Here is a 26,530-nt window from a genome sequence, read left to right as displayed (position 1 = left end):
AAGAACAGGGTACTTTCATTTTCCACAGAAGGGGGAAATGTTGTGAGACTTTTTGCTCATCCATGAGGAACAAAAATGAGTTCACTTGTAAATATTTTTGTTTTAAATAAAAAAATTAAATATTGAGTAGATACAGAAATTAAAAAAAAAAATAGATACAAGGAGCCAGGTAGTGTGGCACAACTTAACTTGTACTTGGGTGACTGAGGTAGAAGGATTGCAAGTTCAGGGCCATCCTGGGCAACTTAGTGCGACCTATCTCAAAATAAAAAGGGCTGGGATATAGTTCAGTGGCAGAGAGCCCCCAGGGTTCAATCCCCAGGAAATATATACACATGTGTACACACACACACACACACACACAATAGTTACTTATGTACTCATCACCCATTTTAGGAAGATGGGCATTACTTTTACTTTTGAAGGCTCCTCTCTATCCTCCTTGTTCTCCTCCCACTGACAGAAGTCTTTAATTCCTTTACTGCTTATAATTATATGCCTGATAATTTATCTCCCCCCAAAATTTCTTTTTGACCTTTTCCTAAAGAGAATTATGTTTTGAGCGTTTTTCTGTACATTTTTTCTGTCAGCATTATGTTCCAGAGATCTATACATGTTGATGACTGTAGTTGTAATTAATTCATTTTCATTAAGGAAGAGACTCCTTGGGCTGGGATTGTGGCTCAGTGGGAGAGTGGGTGCCTAGCACATGTGAGGCTGTGAGTTCGATCCTCAGCACCACATAAAAATAAATAAAAATAAAAAAAGTATTGTGTCCAACTACAATTAAAAAATAAATATATATAAAAAAGGAAGAGACTCCATTGTATGTGTATACTGCAGCGTATTTATCTGTTCCATTGTTGATGGACACTTGGATTGTTGCCAGTTATTGCTATTACATATAATGTTGGTAAACATTTTACATGTGTAAGAATTACTCCAAGGCATAGGCTTGCATCTTGGATGATGAATTACATACAATAAGAAATACAACTGAGCATAGTGGTGCATGCCTGTAATTTCTGCACCTTGAACTCAGCAGCATTCTGTCTCAAAATAAAAAATAAAAAGGGCTGGTGATGTGGCAGAGTGTACCTGGGTTCAATCCCCAGTACCCAAACAAACAAAAGCCTATTGTGCATCCAACCCAGTACACACATGTAAGTGTGTATATGTATATATAGACATATGACATGGAAAAAAATTTTATGGAAGAATTCTCTTACTAAGTTAAGAATGTACTTTGATATTTTTTGTTCTAATCAATTTACTTTAAAAACTGTTAGCTGAAAATTGATTTCCTAACTCTCAGGACCATGGTTTGAAAAACTGTCACAATACATACAAATGTGGAATTACAGGGTCAAAGATATATGTGCAGCTTCAAACTTGATAATGCCAAATTGTTTTCTGCTTTCCATTATGTCCTGTCCAACATGTGTCATGTCCCACTCACCCCATCAGACTTAATCTTTTCTAGTCTTGTGGTATGAGATTATCTCATGATTATTTTATTTTTTTGTGTGTGTGGTATTAAGGGTTGAACCCAGGACTTTGGGTTCAAGCAAGCACTCTACCACTGAGCTATACCCCTAGCATTGTGATTTTTAGGAAAAAAAAAAATCTTTTAGTTGTAATCGGACACAATACCTTTATTCATTCATTCATTCTATGTGGTGCTTAGGATCGAACCCAGTGCCTCACACATGCTAGGCAAACACTCTAGCACTGAGCTACAACCCCCGCCCCAGCATAATGATTTTGATTTGTATTTCTTGGATTATAATTGAGATAGAACATCTTTTTGTGTGTTTATTGGTCATTTCATGTTTCTTTATTCTTTTTTTTTTTTTTTTTTTTTGGTGCTGGGGATTGTACCCAGGGCCTTGTGCATGCAAGGCAAGCACTCTACCATATCTATCTGTCTGTCTGTCTGTCTATCTATCTGTTTATATGTGGTGCTGAGGCACATGCTAGGTGAGTGTTCTACCACTGAGCCACAACCCTAGCCCCCAGAATAAACAGTAATTCTTCTTCTTTTTCTTTTTTTAATTATTATTTTTTGGTACCAGGGATTGAATCAGCGGCACCCGACCACTGAGTCATACCCCCAGCCCTATTTTGTATTTTATTTAGAGACAGAGTCTCACTGAGTTGCTTAGCACACTTTTGCTGAGGATGGCATTGAACTCGCCATTCTCCTGCCTCAGCCTCCTGAGCCAGTGGGATTACAGGTGTGTGTCACCATGCCCGGCTAGTAATTCTTATTTATTTATTTATTTTTGAGAGAGAGAGAGAATTTTTTTTTTAATATTTATTTTTTTATTTTTCGGCGGACACAGCATCTTTGTTTGCATGTGGTGCTGAGGATCAAACCGGGGCCTCACGCACGCCAGGCGAGCGCACTACCGCTTGAGCCACATCCCAAGCCCTAGTAATTCTTATTTTTAACATACTACGTTTATCAGTCTTTTTTTTTTTTTTTTTTAATTTTTTTGCAGCAGGGTTAGAACCAGGTCCTCGCTCCTACTAGGAAAGTTCTGTACACTGAGGTCTTTTACTTAATACTTGTGCCTTAAGAAAACCTTTCCTACCTCAAGATTGTAGAGTTATTCTCCTACATTGTTTTCTTACTTAACCCATCCTGAATTGATATTTTCTACATTTGTGGTATGAGGGGGAGTCCCAATTTTAGTTTTCTTTGTGTGATTAAACTACTGTTTTGGCATTATTTATTCTGTCCCCCTTTTCCCTCTGATTTTTGGAACTAGTCATATGTTGGATTTCCCTGTTGTTTTTGAATTTTATTCTGTTTTGGTGATTTATTTGATTTTTCCCTGGGTTAATATCGGACTATCTTAATTGCTTCAGTCTTAAAATAATTTTTAGTATCTGATAAATTATGCCTCCTTAACCTACTTTTTATTTACAAGTGCCTTGTATATTCTTAATCTATTGCCCTTCTGTTTAATTTTGGCAGTCACTTATCAATTTTTATAAAAAAATCTCTATGGAGATATTTTGATTAGAATTAGATTAAATCAGTAGATCAATTTGAGAGAATTGACATCTTTACCATTTTGAACATGATACATCTTTCAATTTATTAAGTAATCTATAATGTCTTTCATAAAATTTTATGATTTCGTGGAAGTCTTAATGTCTTGTTTGATTGATTCATATATGCTTGATTTTTTTTATTCTAATCTAAATATCTTTTAACTCAGTAATTTCCTGGTTTTTATTGATGTATAGATATTCAGTTGATTTTCCTGTATTGATTTAATCTCAACACCTTTTTAGCTGTTTTTAATTCTATTATTTTTTTAAATTTTTTTTCCTTTTAGCTTTTCTGTACAGTCAATGGTTTGCAAATAAAGTTTTTTCCTAATCCTTGTGCTTCTTTTTATTGCTCTACAGAGCTAAGACGTCCAGTACCATGTTGAAAATAAATAGTCTTTTTCAAATATTAAAGGAAATGCTTTCAACATTTCACCATTAATTATGGTTGCTATTTGGGTAGGTGTCCTGTGATGGGATAAGAAAGATCTTTTCAGCTCATAGTTTGCCATGATAATTGTTACTTTTAAAATCATGAATGAATGTTGACTATACTGAGTTCTTTTCTGTGTTTATGCATACAACCATATGATTTTCTTCTTTAATCTCTTAATGTGATTACTTATATTAATTTATTTTCTTACATTAAACGAGCCTTGCAATTAAGATAAATTCAACTTTGGTCATCCAGTATTCTAGATTTTATATGTTATTGGTTTGGTTTGCCAATATTTTCTTAAGGATTTTTATAGCTTTGTTTATAAGTAAATTCGGCCTGTAATATTCTCTTATACTCTCAAGTTTGGATATGGAGATTTTGCTACACCCTCATAAATGATTTAGGAATTGTTCTTTTTCAATAATAATATGAGTAATATTGAACAATATGAGTAATATTGAATAGTATGAGTAATATTTGTATCATCTATTCTTTGAAGGTTTGATAGAACTTGTTAGTAATACTGTTGTTATCATAGTCCCCCTGGGAGGCAGACCAACATTGAGGCAGCATGCAGGAATTTTGTTAGGGAATCCTTTCAGGATCAGTATCTGTGAGAAGAAAAGAGGAAAACTGGATTGGGTAGAGGAACAAATTAGACTGTGGTGCAGTCACAAGAGAGTGACATTGTGGGTACTGTGAAGCTTAAGTGGCCCTTTAGGGTTGTCCTAAATTGGGAGCCAGGCCTCTGTATTCTTGTGTCTGACCCATCTTTTGATGTTTGCCACATTGAGGAGGTGTAACTTTGGGCACGGTGGCTCTGTCACACAACACAATCCTAGGAAAGGAGTCTTTCCTAGTGGCTGGGAAATATACCTTCCATTCCTCTGGGGAGACTGGGAGCATAGCCAGTGACTGTGCCAGCTCATCTGCAGTGCTGCTGGAGTGGACTTGCACACCTTTTGGTCTGTGGTTGGTTTTTTTCTCAGGGGAGGCCTAAACTAAGATTAGCAGAATGAGCTATGCTCCACCCCCAGCCCATTTTATTTGTGAATTTTAGCCAGGGAATTACTAAGCTACTGAGGCTGACCTTGAACTTTCAGTCCTCCTGGGTTGGTGGGATAACAGAAGTGTGTCATCTGGACCTACCTCTACAACTAGTTTTGTGGGTACAGCTGATACACATCTTTATTTTCAAGAATCTTCTGTAGGGCTGGGGATGTGGCTCAAGCGGTAGCGCGCTCGCCTGGCATGCGTGCGGCCCGTGTTCGATCCTCAGCACCACATACAAACAAAGATGTTGTGTCCGCCAAAAACTAAAAAATAAATATTAAAAAAAATTCTTAAAAAAAAAAAAAAAAAAAAAAAGAATCTTCTGTAGTCTCTTCAACCTTGGTTAGTGCAACAACCCAGAGTCTCTTTCTTGAGTGTCCTAACCCCTATTTACCTTTCTCAAGCTGTGATTGCTTCATTTACTATCAAAGTTGTATGTAAGAGTAATAAGACAAGGCCAACAGATTTACTGGCTAAATGTGTTCCTTCCCACCTTTCTGTAACAGGAGCCCTATGTTCTATTGATGAGAGACATCACTCTTGTCAGGATAGTGATTTCTCTTCTTTTGATGTCCCTTGGCATAAGGAGCCTTGGCAGTAGCTGTAGTTTTAACATAAATGTGACTGTTGCTGTGTCTCCTGGTGGAAGCATTCTTCCTTTGGGAGTCAGGTTCCCTTAATCAATGGAGCCCAGAGTTGTAGCATTAGAGAACATAAATCTTCAAGTGGGTCAGTGGGAGTAATGGTGAATGGGGCCACTCCTGCTTTTTCCTTTCTGTTCCTGTAACCATGGTTTGGTCTGTTGTGAACAAGTACCATATAATTGTTATTGGATTTTTTTTTTGTATCCTACAGGTGGTATTGTTGCTGCACAAGGTGTCCATTTCTGAGCTAGTATGACATTTTGACCTAGTGCTTCAACTGTTCCTTCATCAGGTTAATCTGTTACTGTTAGGCTCATAGATTCTGGGTAGTACTGGATCTCATGGTTATATGCTTCTACCACGCCTCCTTTCCTATAAAGTGGATTCTTTAAAGTGGTGCAGTATTATGTAGATTGCCATCTTGGTGGATCAGGCATTCTGGGATAGTGGTGCTGATTGAGGCATTACTGGCAGGAAAGGCAAACCCATACTTGAATATGTGTTGATCTCTTCCAAAACTCCTGTCATGGAGGAAGGGTTTAGTGCCATCAACTTGACACCGAATAGCTGGTTGGTCTACTTAAGGGATGATGCTTTATTGAGAGTTCAACGTGTTGTTTCTGTTGCTGGATGTAGGGGTAGGGTGGATATCAGACAGCAGGCAATAGCAAGATTAGTCTTGTAAGTGGAAGAATGCTCTTGGTTGCATATATATTGCTTCTATTCCTGTCATGGCTACTCTGTTCATTTGCCCATGTGCTAGCATAGGAGAGGCCAATGAAGAGACTAGCTGAAGTTAAATGAAATCTGTGTTGGGAGTCCCCAAGACCACTCCCTATTTCACAGATTTGATAAGTCTCACAGGACTCAGCATATAGTCACACAGAAGTCTCTGATTTATTGCAGTGAAAGGATACAATACACAATGAACAAAGGAAGAGGCACATGAGGTGAAGTCTAATGGAAACCAGGCACACCCTTTCTATAGTCCTGTCCCAGGGATTTCACATAGGGCACGCTTAATTCCCTCAGCAAGGGTTGTGTCAACATGGATGAAGCATTGTCTATTAGGGAATCTCAGTAGAGACCTAGGACCCAGAGTTTCTTTTGGAGCTGTTTACATGAGTACCCTCTCTCTAGAATGCACCAAGATTCCTAAGTCCTAGAAGGAAATCAATGATCAGCAAACCACTCTTTTTTTTTTTTTTGTACCAGAGACTGAATCCAGTGGCTCCACTCACTGAGTCATCATTTTTGTTTTATTTTGAGACAGGGTTTCACTAAGTTGCTAAGGCTAGCTTTGAACCTGCCATCCTACCTTAGCCCTCTGAGCCACTGGGATTACAGGGGTGTACCACCATGCCCTGCCAGTGAACTATTCTTAGCAGGCTGGTGGGAACTCTTCTGAGGTTCATGTTCCCAAGTGCCAGCCAAAGATCAATCTTCTATGCAAGCCTTTTTCTTAGGATAGCTGTTTATATTTGGCACAACATTTTCAGTCTTTGGTTATGTAGTACCTTTTCTGTGGTGAATGCTCTCTGGTGGGTGTCAACATGTATTACACATGTCTTTACACTTCATGCTCATCCCCTTAAATTCATCCATGTCTTACCCCAAGACTTTCCTTTTTAAAAACCTCCTTCTAGGCCTCTAACCAATGGGCCAAGTCTTCATTTGTCATTCTACATATTTTAACTCCTTGCTACTTCTCCTTCCACACAAAGGAGATGACATATATATTGTCCCAAGCTTTGGCTATTGGGAAAATTTTTCATCACTGTTGTCTTTTAAAGCCACTCCTGAATGGGACTGTAGTGTAGCTGTGGTCTGTCCTTTGGGGAATAATTACAATATTTACTTGTTATGATATTTCAGGTCCTTCTTCCTTTAGCTTATTTTTGTAATCTCATGATTTTTGGTAGTTTGCTTCTAAATGTTTTCTGATTTTTATTATCTTTTGAGATATGAGTTATTATAAGAATGTTTCTAAATTTCCAAAATGTGAGGTTTTTCTGTTTATAGTAAGAGAAATGGCTTGATGGTTCCAATTATTTGAAATTTGCTGAGCATGATTCTGTGCCTACTGATGTAGGTTATTTATCATAAATATCTGGGAACCTGGAAAGAATGAGATTGCTGCTACCATTGATGACAGTCTTCTAAATATGCCCTTTAGATCAAGACTGTTGATTGTGCTACAGTTTTCTTTATTGACATTTTTGTCTGTCTTATGTATCAATTAGATAAAGGTATGTTTGAATATTCTACTGTTGATAGATTGTCTCTTTTTTTTTGTTAGTTCTGACAGATTTTTCCTTTGTATATTTTGAGGTTATGTTTTCACATTCATACAAATTCAGAATTATTATTTCTTCCTGGTGATTGAGCCATTTGTCACTTGTGACTCTATAGAGAAGTTCCCCATCATTCCCTCTCATAAGTTATAACTGCTCCATTTGCTTAGCGTTTGCCTGAAATATATGCAGTTTTTAAATGATGTTTCCAGTTGCAGATATACACCCCCCCCCTTCCCAGTTTTTCCCCTTTGGCCTTCATTGAGCTTTCTGAATCTGTAGATTGAATTGTTTATCAGTTCTAGAAAATTCTCAGCCACTGTCTTTTCAGATACTGCCTCTGCACCATTTATTCTTTTCTCTTCTGAAATTTTAGTTATACCTGTTAGAATGTGTTGTTGTCTAATCTTCCATGTCTCTTATCCTTTCTTTAATATTTTCCATCTCCATGTCTCTTCGGGTTACAATCTAGGTTAATTTCTTTAGGTCTTTCTTTCAATTCAGAGATTCTCTCCCCAGCTATGGAACCCATATGCTGCAGTTCCAATTTTAGTTACCGTATTCCATTTTTACAAGTTTGATTTTATTTTCTAAAAACCTCATACTAATTTCTTAACTTTTTGTTATGAAAAGTTTAATATTTTCCTTAGTAAAAGTTAAGTAAATGCCCTTATATTTACCACTTATATTCAGTAATTATTCATATATTTTCATAGCCATTTCATAGTTTATATTTACTCCTATATAATTTAGTTTATGTCCCCTAGTGACTATTACTTAACCACAATATAGGATCACATGCTCAGTCTCTTTCTTTTTGTAGTGCTAGGGATGGAACCCAGGGCCTTAAGCATGCTAGGCAATTGCTGTAAAACTGACCTACATCCTTAGCCTTTTGGGTAGTCTGTTTTTTCAAAAAAAGGAATTGAACCCAGCAGTGCTCCATGCCTGAGTTACAACCCTAACCCTTTTTATTTTTACTTTTTATTATATTTTGTTTGTTTTTTAGTACCAAAGATTGAACTCATGGCCACTTGACAACTCCAGCCCTATTTTTGTATTTTGTTTAGATACAGGGAACTGTGTTGCTTAGCACCTTGCCCTTGCTGAGGTTGGTTTTGAAGTTGTGATTCTCTTGCCTCAGCCTCCCAAGCCACTGGGATTACAGGCGTGCGCCACTGCACCCGGTACCCTTTTTATTTTTAATTTTTAATTTTGAGTCAGGATCTTGCTAAGTCCCTGAGACTTGCCTCGAACTTACAATCCTCCTGTTTCAGCCCCCTGAGTCTCTGGGAAGACAGGTGTTTGCCATTGCACTGGGCTAAAATTTTTCTTTATCGTTTATTTTATTTATCTTTGGTATGGTGGATTTAACCCAGGGGCACTTAACCACTGAACCACATTTATTTTGAGACAGAGTCTCGCTAAGTTACCTAGGGCTTCGATAAGAATCTGAGGCTGGCTTTGAACTCATGATCCTCTTGCCTCAGTCTCCCAAGCCACTGGGATTACAGGCATGCAACAACCATGCCCAGCAACATTTATTTTGTATTGTTTCTGATGATTCTATTAACTCTAGTCTTTCTGGATCCATTTCATGATTCCTTCTATGTTTTGTGATTTATAACAATTTCTTTCTTATAACATTTTTTTTGTTGTTGGAATTATTTGGTCATAAAGGTTCTTCCCGAGAGGGTTTGTTTTTGCTTTTGCCTGTCACCTGGGGGCATTAACAGCCAAGGACCACTTTAAATTCTTGGTTTAAGTCTTTCTGGTCCATCAGATATTATGACTTGAGGATGGAAATTTCATGTGAAGGTTGGTTTGTGTTTATGAAGTCTCAGGTGAAAAAAACAATTGGTGTGCCGAGGCACTGGTAGTTTTTCTTGGCTGGAGGTCAGATCGGAGGTCTTACTTCTAATTTACTCTCACATACAGATTTTTTTTGGTGGGGGGGCGTGTCTCAGCTTTATTATGTATAATTGATAGGCTCTCCCATGTATCTTTCTGACTGAAATCATTGATGCTTAATATCATCTTGTTTGGCACATACCATCATTGAGGCAAAACTTGTGTAGTTTTCCTTTCTGAATTCTCCTTTTCATGTAATTTTGGGGCTTTTGTAACCCTTAAAAACTTGCTACCCTATTGAATCAGGTAAAATAAATGTTTTTGTATTTTGTCAATTTTCAGTTATTTTCTGTTTGAGATTTGGTTAGGATACATATTTTGCCCTACTTACATGGAAGTCCTATGTGAAATAGGTTTTAGTGTGTTGTCTGCAATGCTGTGGAAGGAACATATGCATAGAAGGAAGAAAAAGTTCATACTTCAATATATACCATGCCTCTTGAGTTCATGAAAATGTTCATTCAGAATGCAGTTAAGCAGCTTTTCCAAGAGCTTTTTCCTTAAAATGCTTTTATAAATAGTTTGGGAGAGAATAACAAGTTATTATGGTTATCTTTTGGAGTCAGTCAGACCTAGCCTTCCATCTAAGTTCTCTTTATTTCCTTTGTGATCCTTAACCATGCAGAATTTTCAAATTTTTTCTTTTCTCTTTGTTCGAGTGTGTGTGTATGGCATGGGTCAAAAGGAACTTCTGCTTCCTGTGGCCTAAGGTTGCTGCTTAGGGTACTTAAGAAGGTAGTTTGTTTTCATTTTCACCAATTCAGAAAGTAATTGTTTGAAGTCCCCAGAGTTCTAGAAGCATCTTTTTAGAAAAAAAAGACATAGTTGCATTCTTAGACAAATTTATAATCAACAAGAATTCAAACAAAACACTGCAGCATCAGCATATTATATATCAAATAATATGAAGCTTTTAGACATTTCCCTCTTCCCTTTGATATGCCTCAATCTAATTCTCTGTAACTTTTTAGGGAAGCTGCATTGTAGGCCTCCTGTCAGAAATAAGAGGGAATTGCATAACCCACCTCCTCCTGACCTTTTGCTCTGTATTTTTTGCATGCACAAAGACAAGAGAAGTATGTCTTATTCATTGTCTCTGTGTATTTCTCTTGATACTACTATTGTCACTTTGGTTTTTTTGGTAAAGGAAATTGACTTATTTGAAACATTTGTCTTAATCCTCTATGGAAATATCAGTTTACGGGAAGGTTAAGGCAGCTTGTTTGGGCTCCTCTCACAGTCTCTGCTGCAATTGTTGCAGAGGAAACCCCAGGGAAACCCTGAGCAGGGCTTCGGAAGAGCAGTGGCTGCGCAGAAGACAGCACTCCAGACACTTTATCAGGTGCTGTCTGGAGAGCAGAAATAATGGTCTGCAGGCAGAAGTGCTGATGTCTCCACTTTCCCAACTTAGCACAAACATCGTCTTTATCTTTGGTAGATTTTGGTGCCATAGAGGCAGCCCCAAGAAGCCTTAAATGCAAGTGTGATTGCTTTTAGAACATTGGCTTGAAAGCCTGGCATTTGGGTGTTTCCTTAACTTGAATAGCATCCACTGTCAGTGCCATTTCCCTCTCTGTAATGACTTGTTACTGTATACATAAAAGAATTCAAGAAGTAAGGGATGTAAACACAAATAGATAAATGAGAAAAGAACAAACAAATAAATAAAAAGCTTTGCTGCCTTTGTCACACAGTGAAAAGGCCTGAGTGTAACGTAATGGGAACACAGCAGCTGTTTGATTAAAACTTTAGGATTTTTCTTGGAAACTTCAAAGTCTGTCTGATGTTTTTCTTTGGTAATAATCTGTGAGATGGGAGAAGTGGTATCCTAGATGCTGTGGGTATCATCCTAGTCACTAATGCTGCTGCTTAAGTAACCTCCTATTGGTGCTCGCTGGTCCACTGACATGTCCTTCCTTTGAAAGGTCCGAAAGCTGATTTGTAAATTATTTTCTCCAAACAGTTTTACTAAATGCAAAATAAGTAGCTTTGTATTGTGGGGAGGCATTTTCAATAATGGGTAAGAACTAGGACTCTGGAGTCAGGCATTCCAGCTTCCCAGTTCTGTTCTGTGCCCCCGGGCTGGTCATTGCATTTCTAAAGGCTTCCTTGTGAAATAGGAAGAAAGGTTGAATTGACCTCATTGTTTTGAGATTATATAAGCTAAAGTTATGGATGTCAAAAAGTGTGGGATAGTGTCGGTGTTATACTAAATGTTTAATAAATATTAGCTGCTGTATTGTTGGAATCAAGAGCCACTTTTTACAAACAACTTTTATATCTTGTTTGTCTTCCTTTGATAGGAATGGTATCCATTCTGTTTTTGAAAATTTTTAGTAATTTCTCCCAGCTTACAAAATTGCAATTTTGTAGGTGATTGTACACCAATGTTTTATGTGATTCGACTTAATATAGCAGGAATTATTTGTTTACTATAGGGCAGTGTGTCTACTGTGGTATATCATTCTTCTTAGCTTACCTATAAAGAATTTATTGTTATCACCATTTTGGAACTGGGAAACTGAGGCTTAGAAAGTTCAACAGACTTGCCTGAGGTTACGTAACTAGTAAGTAGTGATGCTGGAATTCAAACCTAGGTCTGTTGAATCCAGAGCCCATTCATTTTCTTTCCAGTTTTTTACCTTGTGAAGAGTTTCAGTAACACCCTCCCCCAGTTCTACACAATTACAGAAACTTGATTATTTCTTCTCCACAAACATAATGTCCTGTTCTGTGTTCATGGACCCTTTGTGCTTCTAAAAATGGTATCATATTTGGAGCATAGCGTCTGCAGTGTGGGCTGTGTGGTCTCTCTGGCTCTTTCAAACTGTGAAGGCAAGGAAACTAGGCACTGCCTTCAACCCAGTTTTCACTGATGCAGTTTCTCACTGTCACTGTTTTTTGAGCATGCAAAAACAGTGAGCAGGGAATGTGCCAGGACAGAATCTCAGTTCCTTTTAACTTTCAGGATAGGGGCTAGAATCCTTTATATGGGAGGAAACTGAGGCTAAATGGGTTACATATCTTAGCTAAAGGCACAAAACCCTCAGAGCCTATTTTGCTTCAGGGTCCAGGTCTTTTCCACTCTGAGCCATTTTGTCCTCTCATTCTTAAGGAATGTTCTTAAAGATGGGAAAAAAGGACATTCCTTTAATTTGTGGTGTAGTGTGGAGTGGTGTCCCTATTTAGTTTTCCCATTTTCCTTTTCCTTTCATCTTTTCTCCCTCCCTCCCTCTCTAGCATTCTCTCCTTCCTTCCTTCTTTTGTTCCTTCTGTCCATCCATCTTTCCTTCCTTCCTCTGAATATATCTAATGAAGTTTAAGAGATTAGGACGTCTTTCCTGGAGGAAATTTGGTTCTTGATATATTCCCATTTGATTTTTTTTTCTGGCACTAAAAATTATTTCTCAGTTTACTTTGCTTTCAGAGGAATTATATTGTAAAAATAAGCTGCTAAAACAGGTTAAGCTGAATTCCTATCAGTTTCAAAGAGTGAACATCTCAGTCTTTGAATGGAGTCTTTTAAAGAATATAATTTGGGGATAATTGCTTAATATCTGAATTCAGGATAACAACAATAGCATGCTTTGAGTTATTCCTAAATCAACCAGCTTCCCTGTTCACTCCATGGGCTGTGTGGTGAAGCCTCTTCTGCTTGCAGCTGGAGGTTGCACTTCATTCCTTTGTTGTTCCATTGTTTCCTTTAGGGTGAGGGAGAATAATTAAGGAGAACATCTTTTCTGAGCAGCTGGAGCCAAATTCCAGCTGACTGCAGCACCTGCAAAGATGGCACCTCAGCCTCTGGGTGGCAGGGTGGGATGCCAGCCGTGGAGCCCACAACAATGGGCTCCAAAGTGCAGAGATGCAGCCATGCCGCACTGCTCCTGCCCTTCTGTGAGCTTCAGATGGCAGTAATACCAGTGAATGCAAAGTGTCTGTTTTAGACTAATTAGAGGGATGATTTGTGAAATGGTGGCTATTTATTTAATTAATCACCAGCACAAAGCCATAAAGCCCATATTTTAAAAATCCCTGTTAGTTTGCCATGTGGTTAATAGATTGGGGCACATTAAAAAGTGACATGGTGATGTATTAAAAATGTTCCACCTAAGGTTCCTTCAGGAAGATGGGAAGCTGTCTGCTTTCAGACGCTAAAGTGTAACCTGCCAGGATTTGACCTGTCTGAGGTTTTAATATTTGTAAAGGCATTTATCTTTTGAATAACTTCTTCATTAGGACACCTCCTCTTGGAATATTTCAAAATAAATAATTTTATAGAATAATTAAAATTCTTTGATTAAGTTAATTTTATTACAGTTTCTCTTAACGAGGAACTATAATTTCCCATCAAATTATACCATGTTTACCAAGCATAGTAGTATCTCTTGTAACATAGGTTATTCTCTTCTATTTGTGTGTAAGAGTCATTTAATTAACTAAATAATAAATGCAATAGCATTTTTGTTGCAGCTGTCAGGATTGTATTTTGTTCTGCTCTGGTATTTTTTTCCTATCGAATGGGAACAGGGATAATTGCTCTACTTGCTCAGTCTTAGCTCAGGTGAATTGTCATTTTTGGATAGTAGGAATAAAAATTGAATTGACTTGTTCAACAGTTGACACTGGTATTAAAAATGAGGAGAAATGGCTTAGGTGATAACAAATGATGTTTTTTTTTTTTTTTTTAAACAAAGTTTTGGTTTCTTTTCATTATACACAAGCAACGTATTCACAGTCCATCTTATATGTTAAATAATATTTGAAGCTAAATTTTATATGTCTATGTATTCACTCTTTATTAACAAAAAATTGCTGAAATGGCCTGTGTTCCTGTTAAAGAGGTTAACTATATAATAAAATATTTTCCAGAAAAATTGTTTGTGTATGAAAATGTGTTGCTCAGGTGAATGCTTGTAAGGAAATTGTCCAGCTCTTAGGCTTGTGTTTCTCTGCTGTGTTGCATAATTACCTGGTCTGTTAGGAGGGGAGCTGGAATAAAACATGAGTATGTTAATGCAGCCTGGAGCTGATGTGGTGGTGATGATTACAATGCAGATAAAGCATTTCTCATAACTGCCGTTGCCTACTGGAGCCTTTGAAACATCTGGACCTTTAATTGAAAAATAGTGTGGTGCTGTGCAAGGCAGACATGCTAAGTGAAGTCACTAATTTAGAATACAAAAATATAATTGATAAAGTGTTTTATTTACATTGTATTTAAGTATTCATACTTTGTTTTGCTTTGTATAACAGGGAATTACTGGGTTAAATTTTCATAAACATGGACAGTCTAAATGAGATAAATTAAGTGCAAATGTTAATGGAATTTTACATTGAAACTGGAAAACAGTTTGCTCCAGGAAGGTATACACTTTTGCATCTTAGGGGCCTTTTAGCAAGGCAAATAGGTTAGCTGTTTTCTTTGGCTTTGTGTTTTATAACTATCAGTTGGTAACATTATTACATTTCTTTCTTGTTATTGCAATCATATCTTGTTATTTAGTTAAAAAAAATAAAGTGTTTTCTGGCATAATGGTAAATGGCTCTAATGGCAGCATTATTGCCCAATAAACCCAAGCCTTCCCCACCTCTCGGGGCAGGTTCTCAGAGCCTGCCCAGGAGAGCAGTGGAGCTGGTGAAGGGCTTGCAATTAACCTTTGTCCTGTGTTCACAGCAGGGGAACTGACCTAGCAGCCTTCCGAGGAAATCCAATTTAATTTAAAATGAATTTGAAAAGACAAATTAGCCATATCTATTTTAATAAGATAAAATCCCGACTCTCCCTGTGTCTGGTTTAGTTAGAACCTCAGAGGAGATCAAACTGACTAAGACTTAGGAGAAACAAGAGGAAAATAATGCCAGAGGGCTGAGGAGACACCCTGGAGACCCTGGTGCCCTGGTGACTTGTCAGTTTCTGTGAGAGCAGGTCTTGTGCTGCCCATTTCTGCAGAGAATCGAAACCTGAGATGGACCTTTTGTCTCATCAGACCCTTTGCTTATGTCAGAGCTTGATGTTGATGTCCTACCATACGCTGCTTGCCCATCTCTCCGAGGACCAAATTGTTGTTTTCCTCCTTTGTCATTATCAAAGCACATTTGGCTACTGCCACCTGGGTAGCCAGATTTAGTAACAGATATACCTCACAATTACTGAGGAGCCTCTTAATCCAATAGTAAAGATTGTGGCTGTGAGTCGGTACTTGACCTCTCCTTTTTGATAACCTCATCAGAGGGATCTGCCCATATTTTAAGAAGCCGAGTTCACTTGTATTTTTATCACTGAAAACAGTATTTATTGAGTTCCTCTATGTGCCCAGCAGCAAGGAAATCTGAAACAGTTTCTGCTCCCTGCCTGCCCACCAGAGGTAACTCCTGGAAGGTGACTCTGTCTCCCTCTCCAATAACAGTGATCACTGCCAAGCTGCAAGTGCAGTGTGACAGGCGAGGCTGTAAAAGGAGCAGCAGATCTTCCCATGGGTCTCAACCAGAGGATGCCCATGCCCACCAAATGGGACCCCCAGTTCTGATGTCATGGCTATAGCATGAACCAGTAACCTTGGTAGTCTTTCCTAAATACTCAGGTTTTCCCAGGAGTTCTTTGGGGCTAGGGATTCACCCAGAGAGTGAACAGACAGATGAATAGACCTGGGGTTTGAGTCCTGACACACCTCCCACTCCAGCTGATGGGTTTGGAGCAGTCTGTGTAATGAACTGCTCATCCCTCAGCTCTAAGAGGGAATAAGCCGTCCTCATAAGACTTCTGGGTGTATTAAATGAGATAATGTCTGAAAAGTACTTGGACTCTGGTGGGTACCCAATAAATGGCAATCAGCAGGGGCTGGGGCTAGGGCTCAGCGGTAGAGCACTTGCCTCACACAGATGAGGCACTGGGTTTGATTCTCAGCACCACATAAAAATAAATAAATAAATAAAGATATTGTGTCCATTACAACTAAAAAAATATATTAAAAAAAAAAGGCAATTAGCAGCTGCAACCTGCCGGTGGCAGAGAGAACTGAGGTGGGAATGTAAAGGGTGTATGCAGAAGAACGTACTCTCTGCTTGCTCTCACTGCCCACCAGGACTGTCAGCTCTGTGGCGGTTCATTTCATTTTTGTGTTGCTATGCTGATTACCTAATTGAGTAGTGTGACAGGCAGAGAGCACTTTATTTTTTAAAGTACTCTGTACTGACAGTTTTTATTATCCCGTGGATCCTGCTGTCCCCTCAATTTTAAAAATAAAGTTCTCTCACTTGTTCCTTTTCCCTAGATTCTATCTGGGAGGCATGTGGGATGAAGACCGGATGGTTAGACTTTTTGCACTGTTTCTCAACTGTAAATTTCGTGTATAGTTGAAAGTGATCGTTTCCAACAGGAAGTATTGTTCCTGATAAATAATAATTCAGCTTCTCTTTTACTTGCTGCTGTTTATATTTCAACATACATTTGCAAACTCTGTCAAATGAAAACTCTCAGTTGGCCTTTTGTATTTGTATTGTTTTTAATAGTGTGAAAAAAATGTATTTTCTGCTGTAGATAAGCATCTTTCTCTGTCACCAGAGTTGTAGGTTCTTTGTGTCGCCTTTTTCCATACAGAGTAACACCTATCTCAGTTATTTACACATGTGTATTTTGAGGATGAAAGTGAATGTTGTAATTGGAGAAATGTAAAGCTATTTATTTCCATTTTGTCTGATGTTTTTACATTGTTTGCTAGGAGGTGCGTCAGGGACTTGAATTAATTATAATTACTGAAAAGACATACGCTGATTGAGCAAATAAAGTAGTAAGCCCATTTATGCCAGGGCTATCTAATTAAATTCTAACTTTGGATAAGCTGGATGTGCATGAAAGATTAATTTTAAGAGGTTTTTATGTCTTCCTAAATAATGATTCAGTGAAATTTTTGAATTATACAATTAAGGAACATTGAGTCTTAAAGTGATAAAACATTTAGCCACGTAGTTACTACTGTAGAGAAATTTGAGAATTTTATAAACTATTTAAATTAAGGAAACTAATTTTAAGGAGCCTTTTGACACTTAAGAATTTTATAATGTTTAATCAGCTGAGACTCAATAATAAAGATGGACACAATATCTTTATTTATTTTTATGTGAAATAAACGTGGCATATATATCTGGATTATTTCCTTTAACATTTTTGTAATTTTACATTCTCAAAATACTTCATCTCTGGAATTGTCCTTGCGGTAGTTGGAGAGTTATACCACAGTTTTCATATGATGTAGGAGGTGACAGTATCTGTACTGTAGCCTCTTCAGAGACCCATCATCTAGTAATGGAGCCAAGTACGCATTCTCCATCGAGTTTTAATTTTAAAAGTTGATATTAAATCTTAAAAAGACTCATTATATTACCATAATTGATAGTGTTTAAAACATGTAACTTTTACTTATGGTTTTAAAAAACCTATTTTTACTTTTAAAGCATATTGATTTTATTATATAAATAATTTAATAATGAAGAGGTTCCTAAACTTACTCTAGGTGATGGGGCTTAGTTCATACAGATTCCCTTTCCCTGATATCATCATCATTATGGGAGCCATTGTTTGTATAATTAAATGCAAAGTGCTGTGTAACATTAATGATCTAAAGAATCCCACACCGGCCATGAAAATTCAAAATGGACACTTCATGGTATCAAAGTGGCTTTAAGGTGGCTGGAGTGTACCTGTGTGAGAACACATTCTGGTACCTGCTGTGACCCTCCTCAGGCTGGATGGAAGGAGAACACTACAGCCCTTCTTTCACAATGACAGAGGGAAAGAGACAAAGACAAACAGACCTTTATTGCCTATGCATCTCAGCTTCATGCTTGAGAATATTTTGTACCCAAATCTGCTCAGTCTGAGCAATAGCTTCAGTAACAATACCAAGAAATACCTGGCAGTTGTGTAGTTTGAAGCTCATAGTGCTGTTTTTCATGGGAGGGAAGGTACTGTGGAGGAACCCAGGGCCTTATGCATGCTAAAGCATGCAGTTCACCACTGAGCTATACCCCTAAGCCCCACAAAACATTTGAACATAATTTAGTTTTGCTTTATATTACCTGCCATATTTTTTAAATATTTATTTTTTAGTTTTACTCGGACACAATACCTTAATTTTATGTATGTATGTATGTATGTATGTATGTATTGCTGAGGATTGAACCCAGGGCCTCGCATGTGCTAGGCGAGTGCTCTACTGTTGAGCCACAACCCCAGCCGTCCTGCCATTCTTTTGAAGTAGATAGTCTTATCTCTATTTACAGCTGAGGAAATTGACTTTCAGAGATGTTATGGGCTTACCAGTGTTTGCACAGCTCAAAGCTGGCAGTGCCAGGGTCTAGACTGTCCTATTGATTCTGCAGAGTGTGGGGCCTGGCATCATTGGTTTATTAAAACCCATGATGGTAAAAACTGATGGTATGAGGAACAATTTTCTGCATTTAAGATTGAGAAAATGATAGTTATCCCTGATATAGTATGGAGGGATTTTTATTTTTTTCCTTTTCATATCTCCTCATGGTTTGTGAAACTGCTTGCCTATATTTGAACATGAATGCTGGTTTCTTAGTTGATATCTTGAAACATAAAGAGTTATATGAGTGTATTTCTCAGACTTCATTTGATACCTTGAATTGTTGAAACCAAAAGAGCTAGGTGTTTTATTGTTTAAGAAAGTGTCAGAGGGCTGGGGATGTGGCTCAAGCGGTAGCGTGCTCGCCTGGCATGCGTGCGGCCCGAGTTCGATCCTCAGCACCACATACAAACAAAGATGTTGTGACCACCGAAAACTCAAAAAAAAAAAAAAAAATTAAAAAAAAAATCAAAAAAATTCTCTCTCTCTTTCTTAAAAAAAAAAAGTGTCAGAGACTCAAAATGTGAAAATTTTATTTTAAATAGAGAAAATATTTCCTGAGTGCAGAAATCTCCTTTCCTATTTTGGTTCCCAGGACTGGATTATTGATTTACATTTGCCATAGATTTTATGGAAGGAAAAGTTACAAAGGTCATTGGCTTAAGGAAAGCAAACAGGAGGAATATTTGCTGTGCTGTGCTGTGTTCTGGAAAGACTATAGTAGGCCCACTCTGCACTGCTTAGTAACTGAATTTTTCTGAGTTCCAGGTATATGAAGCAGGGGGCTGTGGAAGGGGAAGTAAATCTGTTCACATTTCCAGAGTGCTGGGACTAAGATCAGTGAGTAAAATCCACAGGGAAATTGCAGCTCAATAGGAAGAAACATGTTTAGCTGTCAAGATGTTTGCCCCAAAACCGAGGCAAAGAGTTTGCTTCGGAACGTGGCAGGGCTCTGGGTAGTGGAGGAGAAGGGAGAGATTGTAAGGCAGCCATTTGCTGAAAATGCATTAAAGTGGATGATCCTTATGGTTTCCAAAGTCTTATGAATGGCAATAAAACTGTTGTTGTTTTAAGCTGTGAATATAAAAGTAGAAAAAAAGAAAGCATCATAGACAACCAACATTTTCTCAGCATTGACTGTAGGCCAGGCACAGGGAAAAGAAAAGTCTCATCAAATCCCGTCTACAACCCCTTGAAGAAGTAGTGCTACCATCTGCACTGTGTAGGTGAGGAAATAATGACTCAGAGAGCTTAACTAAATGGCCAAGGTCACACAGTAAGTGTTATTTTGGGGACCTGAGCTCAGGTCTGATTGACTCTCTAGCTTGTGCTCTTAACCACACTGTACTGCTTCTCTAGCTTCTGTTAATATGGCAAGGATCCTGGAAGTACCCAGATTGGAAGTTGACCTTGTTAAAGAAAGAGTGACAGTTGACGTTCTTGATAATAAAAGCTTAATGGAACCAAGGTTGGTGATTCAGAGGAAATTAATGAGATTTTGTCAATTTTATTTTAAACTTGTCAGAAAATAGTGTCCAGTGACAAACTATAGAAATGTTTTTGATAAATTAACTTGACTACAGGTGCCAGATCAGGGAAATATTAATTTAATAGCCTTTAAGCATCCCAGATTTATTGAGGGTTAAGATTAGCACCACAAAGCCAACTCCATAGCTCTGAATGGATTTGTCATAGAATTTCATACAGAATCTGTTCATATTCATTGCTATCATTTTGAATGTAAAAATAATGAATTCTTTTTCTGAGCCCATAAAACCAGGGTGTAAGTTTTTTCTTCCTTGTGTAGACCCTCTTTATTTTTAATTGCCAGGTAAGCCTGGCTTAGGTCAGATTTTGTTTGAAAACATTACTTCTGATCAAATAAAGTCCATTATATGTTGTCAAAGAAGTGATCATTTGAGACTCCTATACCAAGTTTGCATACTGTGTTATTAACTGCCAGGCTGTGGGTAGAATACATAGCCTTTGCCCTTCCTTAAAAAGAAATAAAATATAAATAAATAAATATATATATATATATATATATAAAATTAGTTATAGATGGAAACAATATCTTTATTTTGTTTATTTATATTTTTGTGTGGTGCTGAGGAGTGAACCCAGTGCCTCTCACATGTGTGAGGCAACTGCTCTGCCACTGAGCCACAGCCTTTGTTCTTCTTGAGGAAGTTGGGAGGAAGGTACTGATAGAACAGGACTGCAGCCATTCTTTGAAGAGAGTTTTATATTTTGAAGGCTACAAATAACCCTTTTGTCAATTTACATCATGACATTATCTGGATACACTTATATATTTTATTTCCGCATTAAAGTTACATATAATGATCTGCTTGTGCAGTTGTGACTAATGGAATAATGCTGCGTGCTTTTTATATCTTTAATTGCAAAAGCCAAGCTGTCTGTTCTTTCTCTGTTTCTTTGTCTTAACACAGAAATTGAATACTTAGCAATATTTTTGAGATATGATGTTCAGTTGATTATTGACAAACTTTGGTGTTAAGTAGCACTGCTAACTGAATCTTTGTCCAACAGTCTTAATTCATTAATTCAGCTAACTCACTTGATATGGATAGTGTCCCCATCCCTTGTTGGAAGTTGAACCAGGGCCTTATACATGCTAGGCAAGGGCTCAATATGGACAGTCCTTAATTCAAAATTATTTCAAACTGAATAACATTTTTGCCCTCCTGCTTACTCTATTTTGAAACTATCAGGTGTGTAATTTTGAAATTAGTTTTATACTAGGCAGCAATTATATGTTATTTTAATTGATGGAATCAAATAGAAAAAGATCTGGTATAGATGTGATGTTTTAACTCATCATGTCCAGTTTCTGTGTATTTCAATTCTGTACATATTCTGTGTGCTAGAAGTTACTTGAATTTTTATGTTTTTACATTTTGTGAGCTAGTTATTAATTAGATAACCTGTGGTTCATAATACTGATCTCTCATGATTGACATAAAGACACTTTTCAAAAGAGTGCACCTGAACCAACATATATCATAAACTACAAAGCACTCATATCCTGTGTCCCAACAATATATCTCTGGGAGTATGTATATAGACATTATATAGAATGTGAGAATACTATTTGTAATAGTGGACTATTGGAAACAACTCCCATTTCTTTCTTTCCTCACTTTCTCCCACTTTTCCTTCCTCCTTTCCCAGGGATTGAACGCAGGGTGCTTAACCACTGAGCCACATCCACGGACTGTTTTATTTTCTGTTTTGAGATAGGGTCTCACTAGGATGCTTATAATCTAAGTTGCTGAGGCTGGCTTCAAACCTGTTATTCTCCTGCCTCAGCCTCCTGAGCCACTGGGATTACAGGTGTGTTCCACCATGCTCTGCTAACAACTTCCATTTCTGACAATGGGAAAGTAGCTTGATAGTGTCTCCGTATGTTTAAAGTAATGTGTTAGTGAATTTTAATCATTCGTATGTATAAGTAATTACTGTATATCAGGCCCTGTCTTAGGTGCTGGGGATATAAGGTATTCCTGAAGTAGAAGAGGTACAGCCAGTTTACCTGGGGTAGGAGAAAAATGGTAGTTCATGGGCCCATTTTGAAAGGTATTCTGAGGAGTTCTTTCAGTTCAACAAACTAAGCCCAATTCTGCCGTGTTCTAGGCCCTAGAAGAGTACAAAATGGATGAGGCATAGCTTTTCCCTTCATGGGGAAGGACGGACGTGGTGAGGGTAGGTACAAAAAATGTAAAACTGTAAGGCTGTATGAATCAAATTGCTAGGGGAGCGAAGAATGGGAATCATCTTGAACTTCAGCCTTCTTGGAAGAGGAGACATTTAAATTAAAGGACAGAAGACCTATGTTTCTTTTTTTTTTTTTTTTAGCCTTAGGCATGGTCTTTATTTATTTGGACACTGTACAAATATTACAATTTCCTTTTGCTGCAAAAAGTATAAAAATAATCTTTATATAGGAATCCATTCGTTACTGTAAATCTTTCTAAATCTCTGCAAATGGCTCTAAATGAGGGTAAATGAATAAATGGAAATGAAGGGGAGCTACGGGGTATCAGGCCTCAGGGACTGACCTGCAGGGATTTCTAGCTAAAGACCTCAGTTCCTTCTTGTTAGCACCCCCCACCCAGCACTGCCACCTGCAGGTTCCCAGGGCTCAGGGCCCAGCAGAAGTGGGGGGCACATGAGAGGTCCAGGAGAAGCTTGGGGTAAGTGGGTGATTAAGGAAGCTAGAGTATTGGCTGGCAAGTACCCAGCTCCATCCTGCCTTTCCCTCTTTTTGGGGAGAGGGGCTGGCAGGAGCAGGGCAGTGTGCTGGACAAGGTGCCCTATGGGGACAATGACAGGTCAGTGCCACTGGGTAGCAGCTGAGCCTGGGATGGGGGAGGCTCCAGAAAAGAGGCAAACACTTTGGCTCCATGATGGAGAGGGCTGAGCCCCTTTCCCTTGCTCTACTAGCACAGTACAAGCGCCAGTGCAAGAGGTGTGGCCAGAACTGCAGTGTGGGAAAGCTGGGGAAGCCAGGAGTCTGTGGCTCTCAAGCCTTTTAAGGGCAGGGTGGGGGGAAAGTCCCCAGGCAGCCCCCAACTCAGACAGTCTGGGTTCCAGCCATTCGGCGTATATCCCTGTCAGAGGTTGAGAACAGGCACGTCAAAGAGATCACAGACACCTTCACTCTCGTCCAGGTTGTAGATGTAATCGTGGTCTCCAGGGGGTGGAGAGAGACGAAGTAGGGGGGCAAACACTTCTGAGGACATCAGCTCCTCCAGCAGCTCTGAGCTCATACACTCTCGTGTCGGGTCAAAGATTTCTGACAGCTCTTTGGGGAGTTCCAAAACACCTGTCGGTTCCACCTTGATGGGGTCAAAGGAGGTAGAAGGGTTGGGTCCGGATGAACTGCTAGTGCTGCTGCTGCTACTACTACTGCTGTCCAGCAGGGCAGAAGACTGCAATGGCCGGGTGTCCAGTGCTGTTGGGCCTAGAGGGAGTGAGCCGAGCTCACCATTGTCCTTGCTGTCAGTTCCAGAGCCACCACTCACTGTGATTTCAGCTGCTGGACCCGTTACCCCTGGGACTTCTGTGTTGCCAGGAACATGGATGGGAGTGGTAAGCTGGGGACTACTTGGACGTGAAGTTTCCTGGGGCTGAGCTAAGGTAGGCTTGGGCAGAGGTGGAGGGGTAGGAATAGCAGGTGGGCTCTGAAGCAGATCCTCAGGTGGTGGCACAGGCACAGCCACAGGTGGCGAACTCAATGCCTCTTTATTCACAAGCAGCACTTCAATGGGGCCACTCATACTCTTCAGGTGAATCTGGTACTTCTTCTGCCCATTGAGACCCTCTGGGATGGGCACCTCTAGGCTGGTGCCTGATGGGGCACGGATGGCCAGGAGGGTGTCTCCAGCAAAGCATCTGCAGATGTCCTCATGAGTCACGTAGGCCAAGCAGCTGTTCTGCACGTCCTCTGTGACATTCCGGATGCTTTGTTGCACCCACACCTTGTGCTGGTCAAGTTCTTGCTCCCGCTGCTGCAGCTCCTCAATTTCTGCCTTGAGCTCAATTAGCTTGTCGGCAATCTCTCGAGTGTTGCAGCCAGGCCCCACACCCTTCCACTGGATGCTGTTCTTGGATTTTTTCTCGATCAGCCCAATACCTTCCAACACGTTGGTAATGTCATAAATCCGCCGCTTCTGGCGCACAGCTAAGGTGTCAGCTGCCAGCTTGAGGTCAAGCACGCCGTCCTTGGCCTCCTGCAGAAGTGACACGAACTTCGTGGTGAGAAGTCCCAGGCTCTTCTCATGCCGGCTTGGAGTGCCCGGGGGCGGCGGCGCCTGTGGCCCGGCCTCCGCCATCGCGCCCGCCCGCCGCCTCCCCTCAGCCAGGCCAGGCCGGCGCCGCCGCCCGACCTATGTTTCTTGATCAGTGATTGTGTGCCAGGTATTTTATATACATTTTGTTTGCTTTTCCAAGAAAATGGAGATTGGGAGAGGTTCAGTCTAAGGTCTAGCAGCTAAGGAAGTGATTCCAGAATTCACACCTGGACCTAGCTGACCCCAGGCCTGAGCGCTGCACTGTTGGTCAATCCACTTCAGCAGTGATATCCTGGGACCAGATGGTGAAGGCTGCCATGCTGAGGAGTCAGAGCGCTAGCACCGGGGAGCTAGGGAGCTGTCAGATATTTCTGACTGGCATGGTGTGTGATTTGAGAAAAATCACATTGTCGGCAATAAGGAGATAAAGGTTTGAAGAGAGGAGGGATTTAGAGATAAAGAGATAGTCGTGAGAGACTGCTGCAGTGGTCTGGCTTAGAGATGATGAGGCCTGAACTGGGGCAGTTGTGGTGAGAATGGGAAGAAGAAAGATTTGAGAGTCATTTCAGGGGCATTTGGATATTGAGGGTGAGACAAAAGGAGGATTTAGGGGTCCTAGGTTGGGTGACAGAGTAGCTGATGGAAGCCTTATCTGAGAACAGACAACAGAATAAGAGGAAGCTGAGGGGAAACGCTGGTCTTGGACATGTTGAATGATTCTGGCTGCCTTTGCAAAGCCATCAAGTTATGGAGAGGTGGTGGGGTCAGAACTCTGTAGCTGGTTGGTCTTCATGAGTTGGACTTGTGCTGAGGAAGTACGTTTCTTTTTAGACCAAACCAGCATTGGGGGCTTTCCCTTGCTTGGGGGCCGCTCTTGAAAGTGGTGATAAATTTCAAATTTGTCAGCTGATTGTGATTTTATTACTTTAAATTTTTCTTTAAAAAATTATTAATCTGTCATAGGAAGGTATCTGAGTTATAGTTTCAACTTATGATTTCCAGTAGCCTGTCAAAGCACCTGGCACATAAAAAACATTTTTATTCTTTTTTTTGGTGGTACTGGGGATTGAACCCAAGGCTTTGTGCGTACCAGGCAAGTGCCCTTCCACTGAGCTACATCCCCTGCCCACATAGTATGTCCTTAATGAGTGTTTGCTTGATGCCTTAACATAGGCTTCATTTTCAACATTGAACCGGGTTTTCTCAAAACTGAAGCTCTGAAGCCTTGAATGATACTATTGTCCTTCTTCTTTCCCTTTTTCTTTGTATTATAATATTTACTATTTTGCTTCTAATTGTAAAAGCAATACATGTTCATTATAGAAAATACAGAAAAATATAAAGCAGAAAATTAAAATCGCCCATAATCTCATGTTTCAGGAGGAACTCCTGTTCACACTTCGGGGTGTTGGTCTGGCAGGTAAATACAGTAAGTGTCTTTTCCATGGGCCAAAAGTTCTGTGGATGGAAGGGTAATTTTTTCTATCTCAAGAGGCCTTTGCCATCCCCCTTTAGTGTGATTGCTTCTGGGCCCTCATGACAGCTTGTACTTTTCCCTTCCACATCCCCAGACCTATTTTGTATTTTATTTTAGAGACAGGGTCTGATTGAGTTGCTTAGAGTCTTGCTTTGCTGAGGCTGGCTTTGAACTCGTGATCCTCCGGCCTCAGCCTCCCAGGCCGCTGGGATTATAGGTGTGCATCAGCATGCCTGGCTCTGTACTTTCTCTTTAAGGTTTTGATCGCATTGTACTGTAGATCTTTAGAGTTTGGTGAGGGTCTGGTCTGCCCTGTGGTTCAGCAGGTGTTTGTTGAATGCATAGGTGACTGAGAACATTGAAGAGGAAGCAGTTCCCCTGCTCTGTTTTGTCCCTTTCCTTGTGCTGTAATTATGCGTCCATTTCCCCAGCCTTGTATTGGGGAAATTGCCATGCAGTAAGCAG

The 26,530-nt window shown here is 39.4% G+C and overlaps 2 protein-coding genes across 6 annotated transcripts in view; one reads left to right on the top strand and one right to left on the bottom strand.

Moving 5' to 3' along the window:
* Mapkap1 (MAPK associated protein 1) overlaps nt 1-26,530 on the top strand; it is a 232,650-nt gene that overhangs the window by 76,445 nt on the left and 129,675 nt on the right. The window lies entirely within an intron of this gene.
* On the bottom strand, nt 22,654-24,666 carry LOC124097111 (transcription factor E2F4). Its single transcript, XM_046451280.2, has one exon. It carries the CDS (start codon nt 24,628-24,630, stop codon nt 23,410-23,412), a length of 1,221 nt encoding a protein of 406 aa, XP_046307236.1. The 5' UTR covers nt 24,631-24,666; the 3' UTR covers nt 22,654-23,409.

This window comes from Marmota monax, unplaced genomic scaffold (assembly GCF_021218885.2).
Source record: "Marmota monax isolate L192 unplaced genomic scaffold, Marmota_monax_Labrador192_F-V1.1 WCK01_AAM20220418_F8-fsc00020, whole genome shotgun sequence".
Taxonomy (NCBI): domain Eukaryota; kingdom Metazoa; phylum Chordata; class Mammalia; order Rodentia; family Sciuridae; genus Marmota; species Marmota monax.
This window is presented reverse-complemented; position numbering and strand designations above follow the sequence as displayed.

What these genes read in the sequence shown, in the direction of transcription:
- LOC124097111 (XM_046451280.2), bottom strand. Translation starts at nt 24,630, where the DNA reads ATGGCGGAGGCCGGGCCACAGGCGCCGCCGCCCCCGGGCACTCCAAGC.